Genomic DNA, 16,364 nt, shown 5'->3' on the forward strand with positions numbered 1-16,364 from the left:
AGGGGTGCACTCTCTGGACGAGCCCATCCCCCCCACCCCCCCGTCAGAGCACCTCCAATGCTGGCCTCCCCACCACTCCGCCCCGCCCCCGCGCCTCTTTTTCTTTTTTCTTTTTTTGCCGGAAAGAATGGGGCCCCTCAGCCTCCCCCAACACAAACTCTGCCTTGAAAGAACCGCGGAGCTGCCTCAGGGCCCTGGGACTGCTGCTTGGCGTCGTCCCCTTTCTCCTCCCGACCTCTCTTCCACCACTGTGCGCCCTCCCTGGGCATTTTGACTTGGGGCTCCTTCCCTCTCTTTTTGTCGCCGCCCAGCCCCGCATCGCCGCCAGGCCCCGCGCGCCCCGCCTCCGCGCTGTCGCTTTAAGCCGGTCCCCGCGCTGCGCCCCTCCCTCACCCCTCCTGGCGCTCCTCCGCTGCTCCTCGCCGCCCCTCCCGCTCCTCCTCCTCTCCCGCTCCTCCTCCACCTCCTCCTCCTCCTCTCCCGCTAGTCCTCGCCGCCGCCGGCCCGCCGCCCGCTCCGCTCCTCGCAGGCTCCCGGACCCGCAGCCATGGCCGACATCAAGACGGGCATTTTCGCCAAGAACGTGCAGAAGCGACTCAACCGCGCGCAGGAAAAGGTCAGAGCGGGCGGCGGGGCAGGTGGCGGGGGCGCGGCGGCGAGGGCCGAGAGGGCTGGGGGAGCGGCGGAGGCCGGGCCGGGCCGGGGCCGGGGGACGCGGGGACGCCCTGCCCGGCGCCGCGGCGGCTGCAGCGAGGCGGCCGCGGGCGGGGAGGCGGGAGCGCCGGGGCGCGCGGTCCGCCCGAGTCTCCCCGCGCGCTCGCCCCCGCACGGCCGGCCGCTCTCCCCGCTCTCCCGGGCGGCGGCGGGCGCGAGCGGCGGCAGGTGCGGCGGCTCGCCGGCTGCCTGTCCCGGAGCCCCGCGCATCTCCCTGCCCGCGGCGCCCGCTCCCCGCCGGCCCGCAAGTCCGGGAGATTGCGGCAGCGGTCCTCCTCCGGGGGGTTCCTCGGAACCCGAGCGCAGCAGAAACGACTGGGGTAGCGCACAAGCTACTCTCAAAACCTGTAGGGATCGATAGGGCTCACCACGGAAAACCAATGGCTTTTAATACGGTGCTGTCGAGTGAATCCTGGAGTTCAAAATAGAGATCTAGGTACACGCTTCTTTCCTTTTCCTTTTCTCTTTTTTTTGGGTCTCTCTCAGTGTGTGTCCCTTTTGACGCCAATGTCCTCTGGAAGGTCAAAAATAAATATGACCCGAACCTAATAGTTCTTCTCTGCACATTTCTGTACAAAGGAGGGCGCTTTATTTCATTAAAAAAAGATCCGTAATTGCACGTACAGGTTGGGTTTCCTAGTGTTTTACAAGCTCCCTAGCAAATTGGCGCCTCAGTAATTTATTTTTCTCTCCCAGAGCTGGGCACAGAGCTTGGGTTTACACCAAGCACAGCCCTGAGCAGTTGAGGTCTTGAGCGAGACATTGGGATCCCCTGATGGCTGCTTGTCATCAAGACCTTGCCAGCACTGAGGTCTTCATTTGTGTCTCCAGCGAAAGGACATTCATATTGTAGCTTAAACATTGTACTTGAAAATGAACACCGGCTCGCTGAGCCCCATGGTTTGTTATCAGCAGAACTGTGTTCTCTTTCATGTGGCAGTATTTTCCGTCTCTGGGATTCTGGGTGTTCAGTGTTTTCCTCTTTTACTGGAAGTCAGATTTGCCGCGTTGCTCAAAAGGACAGTGAATTTCCCTCTTCAGACCCTGGCTCAGGCTGCTCCCCAGTTCCCACCGACCTCGAGGAATTGAGCAGGAGGGGCCACTGATCCCTTTGCCAATCCCCAGGCCCAGAGGCTCTGTGGCTGCCTCCAGTCCCTCCCTCCACACATGCACACTGTCAATGCAGTAAGAGGATTGTATTTCTTTTAATATCTACCCAAGCTCATCCTGCACTAACGTGATCCTCCTCCTGCCGCTCCTTCAGCAGCTGAATTAGCAAGGCTTCCTGCCCTCTTCCAGTTCCTGCTGGCTTGTCCAGAAAGTAGCTAGGATCCTCCGGCATCCCAGCCAGGTTTTGTCATCATTTTTCCATAGTTCATTTTACCCACTTGTAGGTATTCCTCCCCCTCTCCACTTCCTGGTAATTACTTGAATCTTTGGTCTGAAGCTTTTTATTGAATCCACTTTCCATCTGTGAAGGAATTTAATGATATAGTCTGCCATTTCACATTAAATTATTTCTTAATCTAGGTCACCAGCTGTTAATATGCCAGAAATAAAAGAAAACGTAATCTGTCTTACAGAGTATTCAAGCTCTTATGAATTGTTGAAAACTCACTTTGTCATTACTAAGGTCAGGTGCGTGTTACCATTGCGGTTGAGGATGGTGGTTACTTTTCCCTGGGAGTGGAGGTCTAAGGGAGCCTTGCATAGGGCTTCAGGTATCCTGTTTTCTTCCCTGGGGAAAGTACCTGATGAAGAGTGCCCGCTGCACCAAGTTTAGGGGGTTAAGACACCAAAAGGCTGAGCATATGGGTTCTACCGGTGGGTACCTTCTGCCCCTTTCCTGAGCCTAGGCAGCACAAGGAAAAGGGCATGTGGGAATTCAGCTGAGGTAGCCCAGCCAAGCCCAAACAGAAGCTACTGGAGAGTGGAAAACACAGTAAATTGCTGTTGCAGGCATTAGACATCTCCGCCAGTGATTCGTTCCCTTTATATCTTTGGACTGTTCCTCTTCTCTGATGCACAGGTGCTCCATCGCAGTATTTGTATGCCACATGTGTTCTTGAGACCTTGGCTCATTTTTACAACCAAATTTTCTCAAAAGAGAGTCTACTCCCGTGACTTTCTCATCCTCTGCACTACATCTAACAGCTGCATGCATTTTAGCTCCAAATGCATGACTGAAGCTACTCTCAGGGGGAGTCTTATGGTTTTTTTAATGAATTTAAAATACATTTTGTTCTTATTGAAGGTCTGTGAAGGTTCAGTGGAGAAAGAGCGAACAATATATAAACGAGAAAAAAACCTAGTAACAAATTAGGACAATCGTAATTCTACTACCCAGAAATTTCACTATCATTTGATGGGTGGTCTAGTGGATCTTTTCCCATATGTACATGTATATATTTATACAACAAAACAGGCTTATACCTTTAGGTTTTTGACCTGTTGATTTCATAATAATCATGTTACATGATTATTAATAATCATGAACATTCTTGAGTATGTACACATTTAGCATCGACATTTTAAATGACTGAACAATATTGAAATGCATGGATTTTAATGAATCTCCTATTTTTTGGACATTCAGTTTCCAATGTTTCTGTATATAAGTACAAATCCGTTGGGAAAACTTGTAGGGAAAATGGTTGCTCATAGTAGGGATAATGTTTGCATACACCCTGAAGTATTTCCTTAGATAAATTCCTAGAAGTATTATGTCAAAGATATGCTTATTTTTATTATAGCTAGATTGCCTTTCAGAATGGTTGTATCCATTAACATTCTCAACAGGGGTACATGAGACACTTGCCAACACTGGATAATAAAATTTAAAATGGTCTTTAGCTATGTCACTGGAAAAAATTTAGTTCCTATTTATTTCATTTGTTTGATTATTAAAAACCAAACATTTTTATATTCCTATTTTTATTTGTGAATTGTGTGTTTATATTTTTGCCCATTTTGTAGCATCTACACCCTGTTCTGTGTAAGGTTACAAATATGGTTTCTTCCTTTTCTATTTACTTTCTCATTTTTTGATGATTTTTTTTCTGCCATAGAGAAGGTTTATGTTTATATTATGTTTATGTTTTATGTATATCTGTTTAAATCTATCAGTTGGTTTTGTATGGCTTCTCTCTTGGGTGTTGAAATAATCAGGGCCCTTCCACTTGTAAATATCAGAAAATTCAATTCAAACTGGTTTAAGGAAAAAGGGGAATATAATTACTAAAATTAAAAATATGGCTCTTGCACATATAATTCTAAATGAGATTTTAACATATATATTTGTATTAAACTATAAATGTTCTTATACCTATGTGTGTATATAAATATATGTATATGTGTATTATATATATTCATTCATTTGATTCTGTGAGGTAGGTACTATTACTATCTCATTTTAAAGATGAAGAAAGGGTAAAGTGACATGCCCAAGGTCACACAGTTAGCAGGTAGCAAGGGTGAAGTTTGAACCCAAGGCAGTCCAGTGTTTTCCCATTATGTGATACTAGCTCTTATAATTAATGAAAAAGGCTGGGGTGGACAAACCTCAGACCTATTGGAACCTGGGGTTCAACCACAGACATTTGGCTCACATGCTTTCGTCTCTGCTGTTCATTCTGTCAGCCTCATTCTTGGGGAAGGTTTTCTCTCCTGATGGCAAGATGGCTGTCAGAAGCTCTAGACAAGAGCATGTTTTTCCTTCAACATTTACAGAGAACTCAGTATAATTCTCATTGGCCTAAACTGGGCCTTGTTCTTCTCTCTGGGAGGAAAAAAAACCCTCTGGCCAAGGACCAGGACCATGGGTTGGATTGGGCCTCAGTCACAAACTACTACTGAAGCTGGGATGGAGAAGTTCCCCCTGGACCAAACGGGTTGCTGGTGGAGAAGGAAGGAAAATCAGAGTAGAGAAAGGGAAATGAATGCAGCACTGACAAAATAAAAAGTATCCACCTGGGTGGCTCAGTCAGTTAAGCGTCTGACTTGAGCTCAGGTCACAATCTCAGGGTGGTGGGATTGAGCCCCACTGCTGGCTCTGCGCTCAGCGGGGAGTCTGCTTGTCCCCCTCTCCTCTCCCTTTGCCGCTTGAACCCCACCCCTGCTCTGTCTCTCAAATAAGTAAATAAAATCTTAAAACCAAGTATCCACTGAGGCATACTTAAAAGGCCTGGTCTGTCCCATGTTTATATAAATAATCAATTTAATATTTGTTTAAAAATTTCCTACCAAATTAATATATGCAGTTTAAAAAATCAAATATAATAAAATAATGTAATGTAAAGGGCTTCTTATGAAAAGTAGCAGACCCCCGTTCCCTTCCCTCAACCTCCATCCAGTCTTGTTTCCTCAGAGGTAGCTATTACTAACCACAACATCTCTGTAAAATATGCTTATATACTTCTTTTTTTTCATATTTTGAAAGAATCCTTTTATTTTCAATTATTTATATCCTGTCATTTTCTCCAATTTCTTTTGGTGAACATTATTTACATTTATTTCTTTTTCTTTTTTTGTATTAAAAAACTAGAGAATTGGCTACTTTTTCATTAATTACTCTGTACAGGCACTTTTTTTTTTCTTATCCCTCTCTGTTTTCCTGAATTGTTCCATTCTTCCATCCTCGTTTCTGCTCCCTTAATTTGTATTGAATGCTCTGATCCACTAAAGATGCCTCCCCCCGTTTGTCATTGTTTGCTCACACCTTCTTTATTCCTTTACTATCATTTTAGTTGGGTTTTGGGAGGAGATGGAAATAAACACAGTCTATCTCTAAGCTTTTTTACTAAATATTTAATCCGTCTGAGATTTATATTTTTGTCCATCTTCTGTGAAATCTAGTGGCCTTTATTTGGTCTTAACCATCCTTGACTTCTGTGCAATATTTAAATTGGTGGAGAACTTGAAACATTTTTAAACATTTAAATGTTTTTTTAACATGACTCTTGTGAGCAAAGGAGCTTTTGGTATGTTATAATATGAATCTCTTTAAACATGTTTTTGTTTCTTTGCTTGTGTTTCATTTTAATAAGGGAATTACACTATTTAAATTTTTTTTTTTTTTTTTTTTACAGATTTTTAAATTTATTTGAGAGACAGAGAGTGTATGTGTGGTGGGGGTGGGGGAGCTCAGAGGGAGGAGAGAGAATCTTAAACAGACTCTGCACTGAGCGCAGAGCTGGACTGGGGGCTTGATCTCATGACCCTGAGATTGTGACCTGAGCCAAAACCAAGAGTCGGCCGTTTAACCGACTGTGCCATCCAGGCACCCCTACGGTATTTAAATTCTAATGAAGTGTCCAGTTTGATATTCTTTTTGTCAGTTTATCTGCCCCAAGTGAAAATTATATAAGTCTTAGATGCAATTTTTTTTGTGTATTATATCTTCCCAACTAAATTGAATATGCTTGAGGACAAGGACCCGATGTCTTGTGAATTGTACATATTTGGTGATGATGTATTGATTTAACTTTTTATGTTCTTGCTTGTTTATATCGCATTCCTGCAAAGCATCCTTCCACATTATTCTTTCTCTGTCTCGTGAAATTATCATAAGTGATTCACTGTGTATCACTGTCATTTTCTCTTGTCATTTTGTAAAGGTAGTACATCAAATAAATTATTCTTACAGGTTCTGTACGTGGTAAGAACTGCAACAATATTAGGTTGAACTGAGCTAACTTGTCATTTTTATAAGTCAAACAGTCAAATATTAGTAGAGTCATGTGGTTCATACCAATATTGACTGTGTGATAGAGCGAGAAAAACAATGTCATTTCTTCCCATATACCAAATTATGTGATGCTTGTAGGTCTTTAAAAAAAATTATTGCCTTGCTGATGCCTGCAGTTAGGTTTATGCTCAAAGAGAAACATGTGGATGGTGTTTCTGGGTGCATGTGCTTGTGTGCATGTGTGTATTTATGTTATGTATGTTATATGTAAATAGAATAGGAGAAGTAAGACCTTACTCTGTCCAGGAGAGTCTTTCCATGGGACCCAGGGCCCTGTCCATAGAAGAGTAGCTTTTATGACCACATTTACATCTGAAGACACTTTGGAGACAGAGTCCCCGAGGCAATTCAGGGTTTCCTCTTTCAAGGTCATCTGAAGATTTTTAAGATTTTACTTATTTATTTGAGGAAGAGAGAGAGGGGGAACAGGCAGGGGGGAAGGACAGAGGCAGAGGGAGAAGCAGACTCCCCACTGAGCAGAGAGCCCGACGTGGGACTTGATTCCAGGCCCCTGAGATCATGACCTGAGCCAAAGGCAGACACTTAAACGACTGAGCCACCCAGGCGTCCCCGAAGACTTTCTTGTTGCCTGCTTCTACATTGTACAAGCTTATGCCTTCCCTTTTACTAAGATCATTTTCTCTGGGTGTATTAAAAACTGCCAAATTAAAAGTGACACGAGGATATTCTTGACAGATTAAGGCTTCCTTCTTTCATTTTTTTAAAAACACACTCAAATGTCCAGGAATCAATACGGTAGGGAATCAAAACTACAGGAACTCAGATTTTAACACTAGTGAAATTAGCATTCTCCTTTACAGGATAGTGTATTATATGTGTGGTGTATATATGTATGAGATTCATAAGTCATACTTCAGAAGTCAACTTTGTGGACCAATACAACTTAAAATATCTGAAATACTTATAGAAATAATACGGCCCACTTTACTTGGAGTATAAAATGAGGTTCCATTCTTTGAATATTTAACTGAAGTAATTTCAGCATCCCATCCAGTGTATGGTAAGAATCTCTTATTCCCCCTTGGGGTTCCTGTCTTAGGAGAAGTTCAGCAACCCTATGGGGAGTTCCCTCTTTCTAAAGGAATCAGTGGTTTTTCCTCTGGTCTTGTGGAAAATGGTCTGAAAACGGTGTCTAGCATTCAGATGTCATTCTTGTCCTTCGGGTGGGCACTGTTATGATCAAGGAACACATTACCCTCACTATTGGTTCCCATAGTAATGGCAGGGACAGGAAGCCTTTCTCTCTAGGTTATCCTCAACTATGGTTACTCTGTGCTGCAGATGCCTGAGCTCCAGGTGTATGAGGTCTTTATCCATGGGTTATCATTTCCAAATACATCTGCAAATATACACACATAGCTCCCCTGTTCCAAGATTTCCCATGATGCCCAAATTCCTAAGTTAGGAAAGATTTGATATCATCAAGTACTGATGATCCATTCCATCCCACTGCACTCTATTCCATTTCTAAGAAAATGCTTGTGGGAGCATACCAAATTGATCTCAAGACTAGAGTTTGGAAATACTACCCTAGAGGATCTCCACCATCTTTTCCTATATGTTGACTTTCTTTTAGGGTCACTTCAGTCCATTCAGGAACGGGTGGATGTGAGTGTGTACATGTGTGTGTGTATCTATGATTAAGTTTCAAACTGTCTTGGCTTTTTTTTTTTTTTTAAGATTTTATTTCTGAGTGATCTCTACAGCCAGCATGGGGCTTGAATTCACAATCCCAAGATCAGGAGTCGCATGCTCCACCGACTGCGCCAGTCAGGCGCCCCTATTGTTCTGGCTTTTTAAAGTCTGAGAATTTTCACCTTACTGTTCAAACATAATTTTAATTTTTTTTTTAGCCATATCTAGGGGGCCATCCGAATAGAACTTCAGAGGAAATAAGGGCCTGTGGGCTCTTTGAAGGGAATAACACATGTAAAGATTTTGTGTGTTGCAGATACAATTTTCCAGATAATCTTGATAATGGCTAAGATTTACAAAATGAAAGTACCATCATCACAGAGTTCAAAAATTTACCCATGAAAGAATATAATAACACTATATACACAGCATTATGCAAAATTTAACTGATGATAATTACAATTTCTTGAGAACATATCCATGGGCCAACTTTTAGTATAGAAATGCTGAAACTTCATTCTTATTGATTCAAAATCTAAATTTAAGTGTAGTACTTAAGTAGAAACATTTCTTGAATGCATATTGAGCAAATCTCTTCTTAGGAATGATGTTGGATAAAGCCATGGGTAAGATCTTAGTTTTGAAATATTTGCTATGCTATAGGCATATATCAATTTTGATCATCCTGAAGCAACTTAGGACAGATGTACAAAAAAATTAGAGACCCACCAATTTGATCATTTCACCTTATTCTCATAGAGTTATTTAGTTGAAAGTTTAGTTCATGCATGGGAAGAACCTGAATATATCTATGCCATATATATATATATATATATATTTGCACTTAAAAGTGCCTACAAAAATTTAATTAAATACACATGGGCCCAGGCAAAAATGTACTCTTGTAATAGCACCTAGTACTGAGTAAAGGCTAAACTTACTTACTCTAAAAGTTATATATACTACTGTGAAGTTCATTTGGTAGAATACATTAATTCTTGTAGAGTCATTTATTAAGAATCTAATGTGTGAAAGACACTTGCTAGGTCCTTGTAATATAGCAATCCACAAAGCCATCCTCCTTGAGCATATTGACCAGCAGGAGTTGGTAGAGAGATAAAACTTTGAATGTAATGATAATTACATGGTTAGTAATGAAAACCCATAATTAAAAATTCTATGGGGAGAAAAAAAGTTTTTTTATATAAGTAGGGAACTCACCTAGAGTGAAGGGATTGGACACACCTACTTGAAGAAGGTAGATGTTAAGCCAAGATCAGAAGGATGTGTTGCAATATTCAGGCAAGAGGAATGGGGTAAGCGTTTAGTGATTATGGGAGTAGGAAGCATTCCATAGAAATATGGAGTAAGAGCTGTGGAGACAGAAATAAGAGCTGTGGCATATAGAAATCAGAATCAACTCTTCACATTGGCCTTATAAATGATCTTCTTCTACCATTTGCATACTCAGCGAGGCAAAGTAGACCCTAATTGGGATGGTCCTGTAGCAGTAGCAATCCCAATTTTGTGTGATCAGATTTTTACCCTCACATGTTGAAGGGTTCTTGGGGGTGAAGTTCCTCCTTGACACAGGGGTAGGACACTGGTTCAGAGCTGACTTGCCCTCTGAACTATACATACATACATACATAGATCATACATAGTCATCCAAAGATCCTTTTGTACAACAGCTGTAAACTCCAACCCCATCTGCTTTCATGGATTTGTAGGGTCTCTTATCTCAAACCATCAGAAATTCAAAATAAAAATGAGAGCCCTGGGGCACCTGGGTGGCTCAGTTGGTTAAGAATCTGCCTTGAGCTCAGGTCATGATCCCAGGACCCTGGGATCAAGCCCCACATCGAGCTCTCTGCTCAGTGGAGAGCCTGCTTCTCCTCCCTGCTTGTGCTCTCTCTGTCTCTCTCTCTCTCTAACAAAAAAATAAAAAGAAACTAAAAAAAAATGAAAGCCCTTAAATGGCATACATCTACAAAGATGAGTTTGTCTTTTAAACAAAGGGTTTGATCAAGAGGTTTGATTGCATTTGGATACCCAACATTCAATGAGAAGAGAGAGAGAAAGGACAGAGAGACACGCATGGTTAAGGCTGAAACCAAGTTGACTTAACTATGTTGTGGGCATTGACTTGATCATTGTGCAGGTATGGTCTTGAATTTAGGAATAATCTGTTTGAAGTGATACGCAGCTTGGAAGGAATCAAATTTGGAAGAGAATCTTTTGTAGCCGACTTTCTCTACCTCTACGTAGTTATGGTTGCTAACAGTTCAATAGCATAGATAGTCTAAGCCTTGGAAGGATCTCCCATTTTGTGGTAGCACAGCCTAGAACTGTATGATACCTTTCACACACCCTATAATTCCTCAATATTTGAGACGTCTGTTACAAGAAATCTTGCCCCTTTAACCTATGTATTTCTCTAGTAAAATACCAGTTTCCTGCCTACTCTCTGTTCAGTGGGTTCTTCTCCTCATCTCTAGAAAACGATGTCCAGACTTTTTTCTCCCACCCTTCTAGGAAATGCGTGTGGCTGTGGGGACCACTAGCATTCTAAAGCAGGGGGTTAGGACAGGAGAGGGCTTTCCTGGGGACCTGTATCGGTCCCAAATTGCTCCTGTTAAGTGTAGAGAATGAATCTAGAAGTCAAGTACCTCGAGCTCGATGTTTTCTCCAAGTGTAGTCAGGAATACTGGGGAAAGAGGTGAGTTAAAATGCAGATTCCTGGGCCTAGTTACAAACTCACCAGAATCTCTTAAGAAAGACTTGGGAATATGCATTTTTAATAAGTTCCTCTGATAATTCAAAGGTTTAATGAGGTTTGCAAAACACATTGTTTTAGAGAAAGGAGTTTGGTTGAGATTTTATGGTGGCTTATAATCTCCTAGGTCTACTTCAGGGTTATAATATGATGAGTAAGCCTTCTACCACTCAGTGACTATGAATTTATCTCCAATGTAGTGAAGAAAGGTGAAAAGCAGAACCCTTATGGGAAACTTAAAACCTAACCTTATAGTTAAAATAGCTTACTTAAATTTCAAAGAGATAAGTCAGTTTAAATATTGGAAATGTTTCATCAAGGGACAAATGTCTTCCTTGTTAAGAATGTTGGATAGCATGGAAGGTTGGATTCTATATAATCTGATTTTGTAAAAAAAAAAAAATAATAATTTTAGAGTGATGCTAGGTAATACATCAATCACAAAAAGTAGAAATGCCTCAACAACCTGCAGCGTATTTTTGGTCAGTGACAGAGAAGATGGGGTGAGTTTGAGAGATTTATTTATAATTACATTGATTTCATCTGTTTTATCATGGAATTTATAGTAATGATATTGCTTAAGTGCCTAGTAGAGAGTGTGGTCAAAACTCAGAGGATGATTTTAGTCTCCTGTGGAAGAAGCCCTATTTGCCAGAGACCAGACCATTGGATTCCAAATTTAATTTAAAAAAATACTCTGTTAAGGATTTATGTATCTATATTCTTAATGGATATTATTTTATAGCTTTCTTATGATGTCTTTGTCTGGTTTTTGTGTCTGAGTAATAATGCTTTCAAAGAATGAATTGGGAAGTGGCCCCTCTCCTTCTGTTTTTTTGGAAGAGTTTGTGAAAGATTGGTGTTAATTCTTTCAATATTTGTAGAATTCACCAGTGAAGCAATCTAAGCTTTTTTTTTTTTTTTTTTTTTTTTTTAATTTGTGGGGAGTTTTGATTGCTAGTAAAATCTCTTTGTTTTACATCTAGCAGATTTTCTAGTTTGGTTTGAGTCTGTTTTGGTAGTTTTGTCTTTGTAGGAATTTTCCATTTCATCTAGTTTATCTAGTTTGTTGGCATACAGTTGTTCATAGTATTCTCTTAGGTGGTAGTATTCCTTTTTGTGTTTGTAAGTTTGGTTGAAATGTCACCTGTTTCATTCCTGGTTTTAGTTATTTCAGTCTTCTCCCTTTATTTCTTGGCCAGTCTAGCTAAAGGCTTGGCAATTTTGTTAATCTCTCCAAAGAACCAACTTTTGGTTTCATTGATTTTCTCTATTCTTTTTATTCTCTATTCCATTTATTTCCACACTGATCTTTATTTTTTCCTTCCTTCTTTTTGCTTTGGGTTTAGTTTGTGTTTAATTTAACATGGAATGCTAGGTCATTGATTTGACATCTTTTTAATATAGGTGCTTATAGTTCTAAATTTCTCATTAAGAAATTTAGCTGCATCCCATAAGTGTTGGTAGGTTGTTTTCATTTTCATTTATCTCAAAGTACATCCAATTTCCCTTTTGATTTTCTTTGATATATAGGTTATTTAGAAGTGCGTTGTTTTATTTCCACATTTTTAAATTTTCTAAATTTCCCTTGTTATAAGTTACTAATTTCATTCAGTCATAGTTGGATAACATACTGTATGTGATTCAGTTCTTTTAAATTTGTTGAGGGTGGGATTTGGGTGAAGATGATCAAAAGGTACAGACTTCCAGTTATAAGGTAAAGAAATTATGGAATGTAATGTACTGTTTGGTGATGATAGTTACAATACTGTATTTTATATTTGAAAGCTGCCAAGAAGGTAGATCTTAAAAGTTCTCATCAAAAGAAAAAATTTGTAACTATGTGAGATGATGATGTTAACTAAACTTGGGATAATCATTTTGCACTATATGCATCTATCAAAATATTAGGTTATACACCTTAAGTTTATGCAACATTACATACTTAATTGTATCTCAGTAAAATTAGAAAAAATAAATTTATTGAGGCTTGTTTTTTCATCTAACTTACCATCTATCCTGAAGGATGTTCCATGTCCACTTGAGAAAAATTGTAGTCTATTGTTGTTGAATGAAGTATTTTATAGATGTGTGTTTGGACTCCTCAGTTTATAGTGGTGTTCAAATCGTATATTTTCTTACTGGTTTTCAGTCTAGTTGTTCTATCCAGTATTGAAAATAAGGTACTGGATTCTTCAACTATTAATTTTGAATTCTGTGTTCTTCTCTTCAATTCTATCAGTTTTACTTCATTTATTTTGGTATACTTTCTTTTTTTTTTAAGATTTTTATTTATTTATTGAGAGAGATAGTGATAGAGAGCATGAGAGGGGGAGAGTCAGAGGGAGAGGCAGACTCCCCGCTGAGCAGGGAGCCCGATGCGGGACTCGATCCTGGGACTCCGGGATCATGACCTGAGCCGAAGGCAGTCGCCCAACCAACTGAGCCACCCAGGTGCCCCTATTTTGGTATACTTTCATTAGGTGCATAAATATTTCTATTTGTTATATCTTCTTCATGAATTGACCTTCTTGTCACTATAAATTGTTGTTCTTTGTATTTAATAAAAATATTTTTCTTAAAGTCTGTTTTCTGATATTATAGACACTCCAGCTCTTTTCTGGTTACTGTTTGCATGGTATATCTTTTCCATTCTTGTACTTTCAACCTATTTATTTCTTTGGATCTAAATTGTGTCTCTTGCAGACAGTATGTAGTTTGTTATTTTTTATCCATTCTGCCAATCTCTGCCTTTTAATTTTGGTGTTTAATTCATTACATTTAATGTATTTACTGATAAAGTAGGAGTTAGGTCAACTATATTTCAATAATGATGATGATGATGATGATGATGATGATATCAGTATGCTAAAAAGAAAAAGATTAGCCCAGGTACTGTGATTGTTTCAACATGAAAGTGTGGCACATACCCACAACTCCAGGTTCCTTATTACACACGTTTAAAATAATTATTTTGATCTAGTATTTAAATTTTTTAAAATTAATTCAGTCTTCAAGTCACTGTAGCCTACCTTTTTCCAGTTGTCCATCCCACAGCAGCTAGAGGTCTGTATGTAGAGGTGGCCCAGGTAAATGAAGAGGGAATCTTTATTGGAGGTGACCAGGAAAAAGTCTACACTGATCTCCAGAGGACATTAGAGGAGACCCTGTCAGCATGTGTATAGAGCAACTTCTTTGGGGTAACATAGTAACTCTGCTGACTCTCCTGTCATCACTAAAGACCCTGATTCCTCAAGTTGAAACAGAAAGACTATTTGTATGTAAGTATGTGTGTGTGGGTGTGTGTGCATGTGTGGTTTTTTAGGAAACTTTTAGAATAAGGTATGGAATGTATGTATTAAGTTGCAAAAATCTTAGATGTATGGCTTGGTAAAATTTTACGTATATATGTAAAATAAAATGTGTGTTGCTGCCACACAGGTGAAGTGAAGAGCATTTCTAGAACCCAGTGGCTCCTTCATGCCTCTTCTAAGTTAATACTTCTTCTCTTCTCACTTCCTCTTATTAGGGAGCCACTATTCTGATTCTACTCCTGTAGGTTAGTTTCACCTGGTCTTTATATACACACACACACACACACACACACACACACACATACACACATATACATATACAATATATATATTTAATATTTTATTAATTTCTCTTGGGTTAATACCTAGGAGTAGAATTACTGGTTCTTCAGGGTAGGTGTCATTTAGCTTTAAGAGATACTACCAAATAGTTTTTCAAAGTAGTATACCAAATTTGCACCCCCATCAGCAGTCGTGAGAGATTGAAAAGTCTGTATCTTCAAATGATAAGTTTGGCGTTGCCAACAGAGTTGTGTTTGTTCACAGCTATATCTGCATAGGACTCGTACTGCTTAAGGCAAAAATGGTTTTAAGATTTTACACATAATTTCTCTTTCTACAGTTGCATCGTTAGTGTATTGAGATACCACCTTACACCAGTTAGAATGGCAAAAATGGACAGGGAGAGAAACAACAAATGTTGGAGAGGTTGTGGAGAAAGGGGAACCCTCTTACACTTTGGTGGGAATGCAAGTTGGTACAGCCACTTTGGAAAGCAGTGTGGAGGTTCCTCAAAAATGTAAAAATAGAGCTACCCTATGACCCAGCAATTGCACTCCTGGGTATTTACCCCAAAGACACAGATGTAGTGAAAGAAGGGCCATATGCACCCCAATGTTCATAGCAGCAATGTCCGCAATAGCCAAACTGTGGAAAGAGCCGAGATGTCCTTCAACAGAAGAATGGATAAAGATGTGGTCCATATATACAATGGAATATTACTCAGCCATCAGAAAGGATGAATACCCAACTTTTACATCAACATGGATGGGACTGGAGGAGATTATGCTAAGTGAAATAGGTCAAGCAGAGAAAGCCAATTATATGGTTTCACTTATTTGTGGAACATAAGGAATAGCATGGAGGACACTAGGAGAAGGAAGGGAAAAATGAGGGGGGTGGGAATTGGAGGGAGAGATGAACCATGAGAGACTATGGGCTCTAAAACAGGGTTTTGGGGGGGGGTATTGGTTAGCCCCATGATGGGTATTAAGGAGGGCACGTACTGCATGGAGCACTGGGTGTTATACAAAAACATGGATCGTGGATCACCACATCAAAAACCAATGATGTATTGTATGGTGACTAACATAACATAATAAAATTAAAAAAAAATTTACACATAGTCATAGGAACATTTCTCTCTCAAGAACCTGTCAATATTTAAGTTAGGTGGTGGTGGAGTGGTCACCAGTTATAACTCACAGTACAATTCACATGCGCAGAAGAAGTGTACAGATTGTGTCTGTGTAGTTAGGGTGTGGGGCCAGAGATGGTGGTGCAAATAGTGTGCAAGGTTCTGTGGTGTGCTCTGCTCTGCCTCCTGTCCTCCAGGAGCAGTGTCTCTGGCCCACAAGTGGCTTTCTCTGCGGATGTATGTGGTTCAGTAACTTACGATCTGCATGTCTGGGCTCAAGGAAGGCCCAGTGGCATACTCCAACGGCCTCATCTTGGTTTCTCTTGGCGGTGTACGTTCCTCTGCCATCTGGCTGGACTGACTTTGGGCTCCGATCCCCAGCCATGTGGTCACTGCCCCAGTAACTGGCCTCTCTTCCAATCTGGCAAGTTTCCTGGCCGCACTTCCAAGGAACTCTGTGTTCACCACATGAGTATCAAGGGCATCTTGGGGAATTTAAACTTGAGGGCCTCTTTCGCCTGGTTGAATAGTGTCGCCGCAGTGGTGTTGCTGCGCCCACAGCTGATGAGAAGGGCAGGCTGAGAAGTGATCTTCATAGAGTGTCCATGGGGTGTCAGGGCCAAAGCTCTTCTTTGTCCTTGACGTTATCCTCGCTCCAAAGGGAGGAGAGGGGAAAATTGGGATGCACTTTTCTCCCATCCCTTATTCTCCTCTCCGTGGAGGGGATGGCTTTTCTCTTCC

The 16,364-nt window shown here is 40.7% G+C and overlaps 1 protein-coding gene across 2 annotated transcripts in view; it reads left to right on the forward strand.

The window, feature by feature from the left end:
- Nucleotides 1-465: 465 nt before the first annotated feature.
- The window catches only part of AMPH (amphiphysin), a 278,616-nt gene continuing 262,717 nt past the window's right edge, over nucleotides 466-16,364 (forward strand). For both annotated transcript variants that reach the window (XM_035026533.1, XM_035026534.1), the window contains exon 1: nucleotides 466-616. In XM_035026533.1, the coding sequence (XP_034882424.1) occupies nucleotides 548-616 (69 nt within the window). In that variant the 5' untranslated portion in view covers nucleotides 466-547. The remainder of the gene's footprint in view (nucleotides 617-16,364) is intronic.

The sequence above is a fragment of the Mirounga leonina genome, unplaced genomic scaffold (assembly GCF_011800145.1).
Source record: "Mirounga leonina isolate KUSES-001 unplaced genomic scaffold, KU_Mleo_1.0 Mir_199, whole genome shotgun sequence".
NCBI lineage: Eukaryota > Metazoa > Chordata > Mammalia > Carnivora > Phocidae > Mirounga > Mirounga leonina.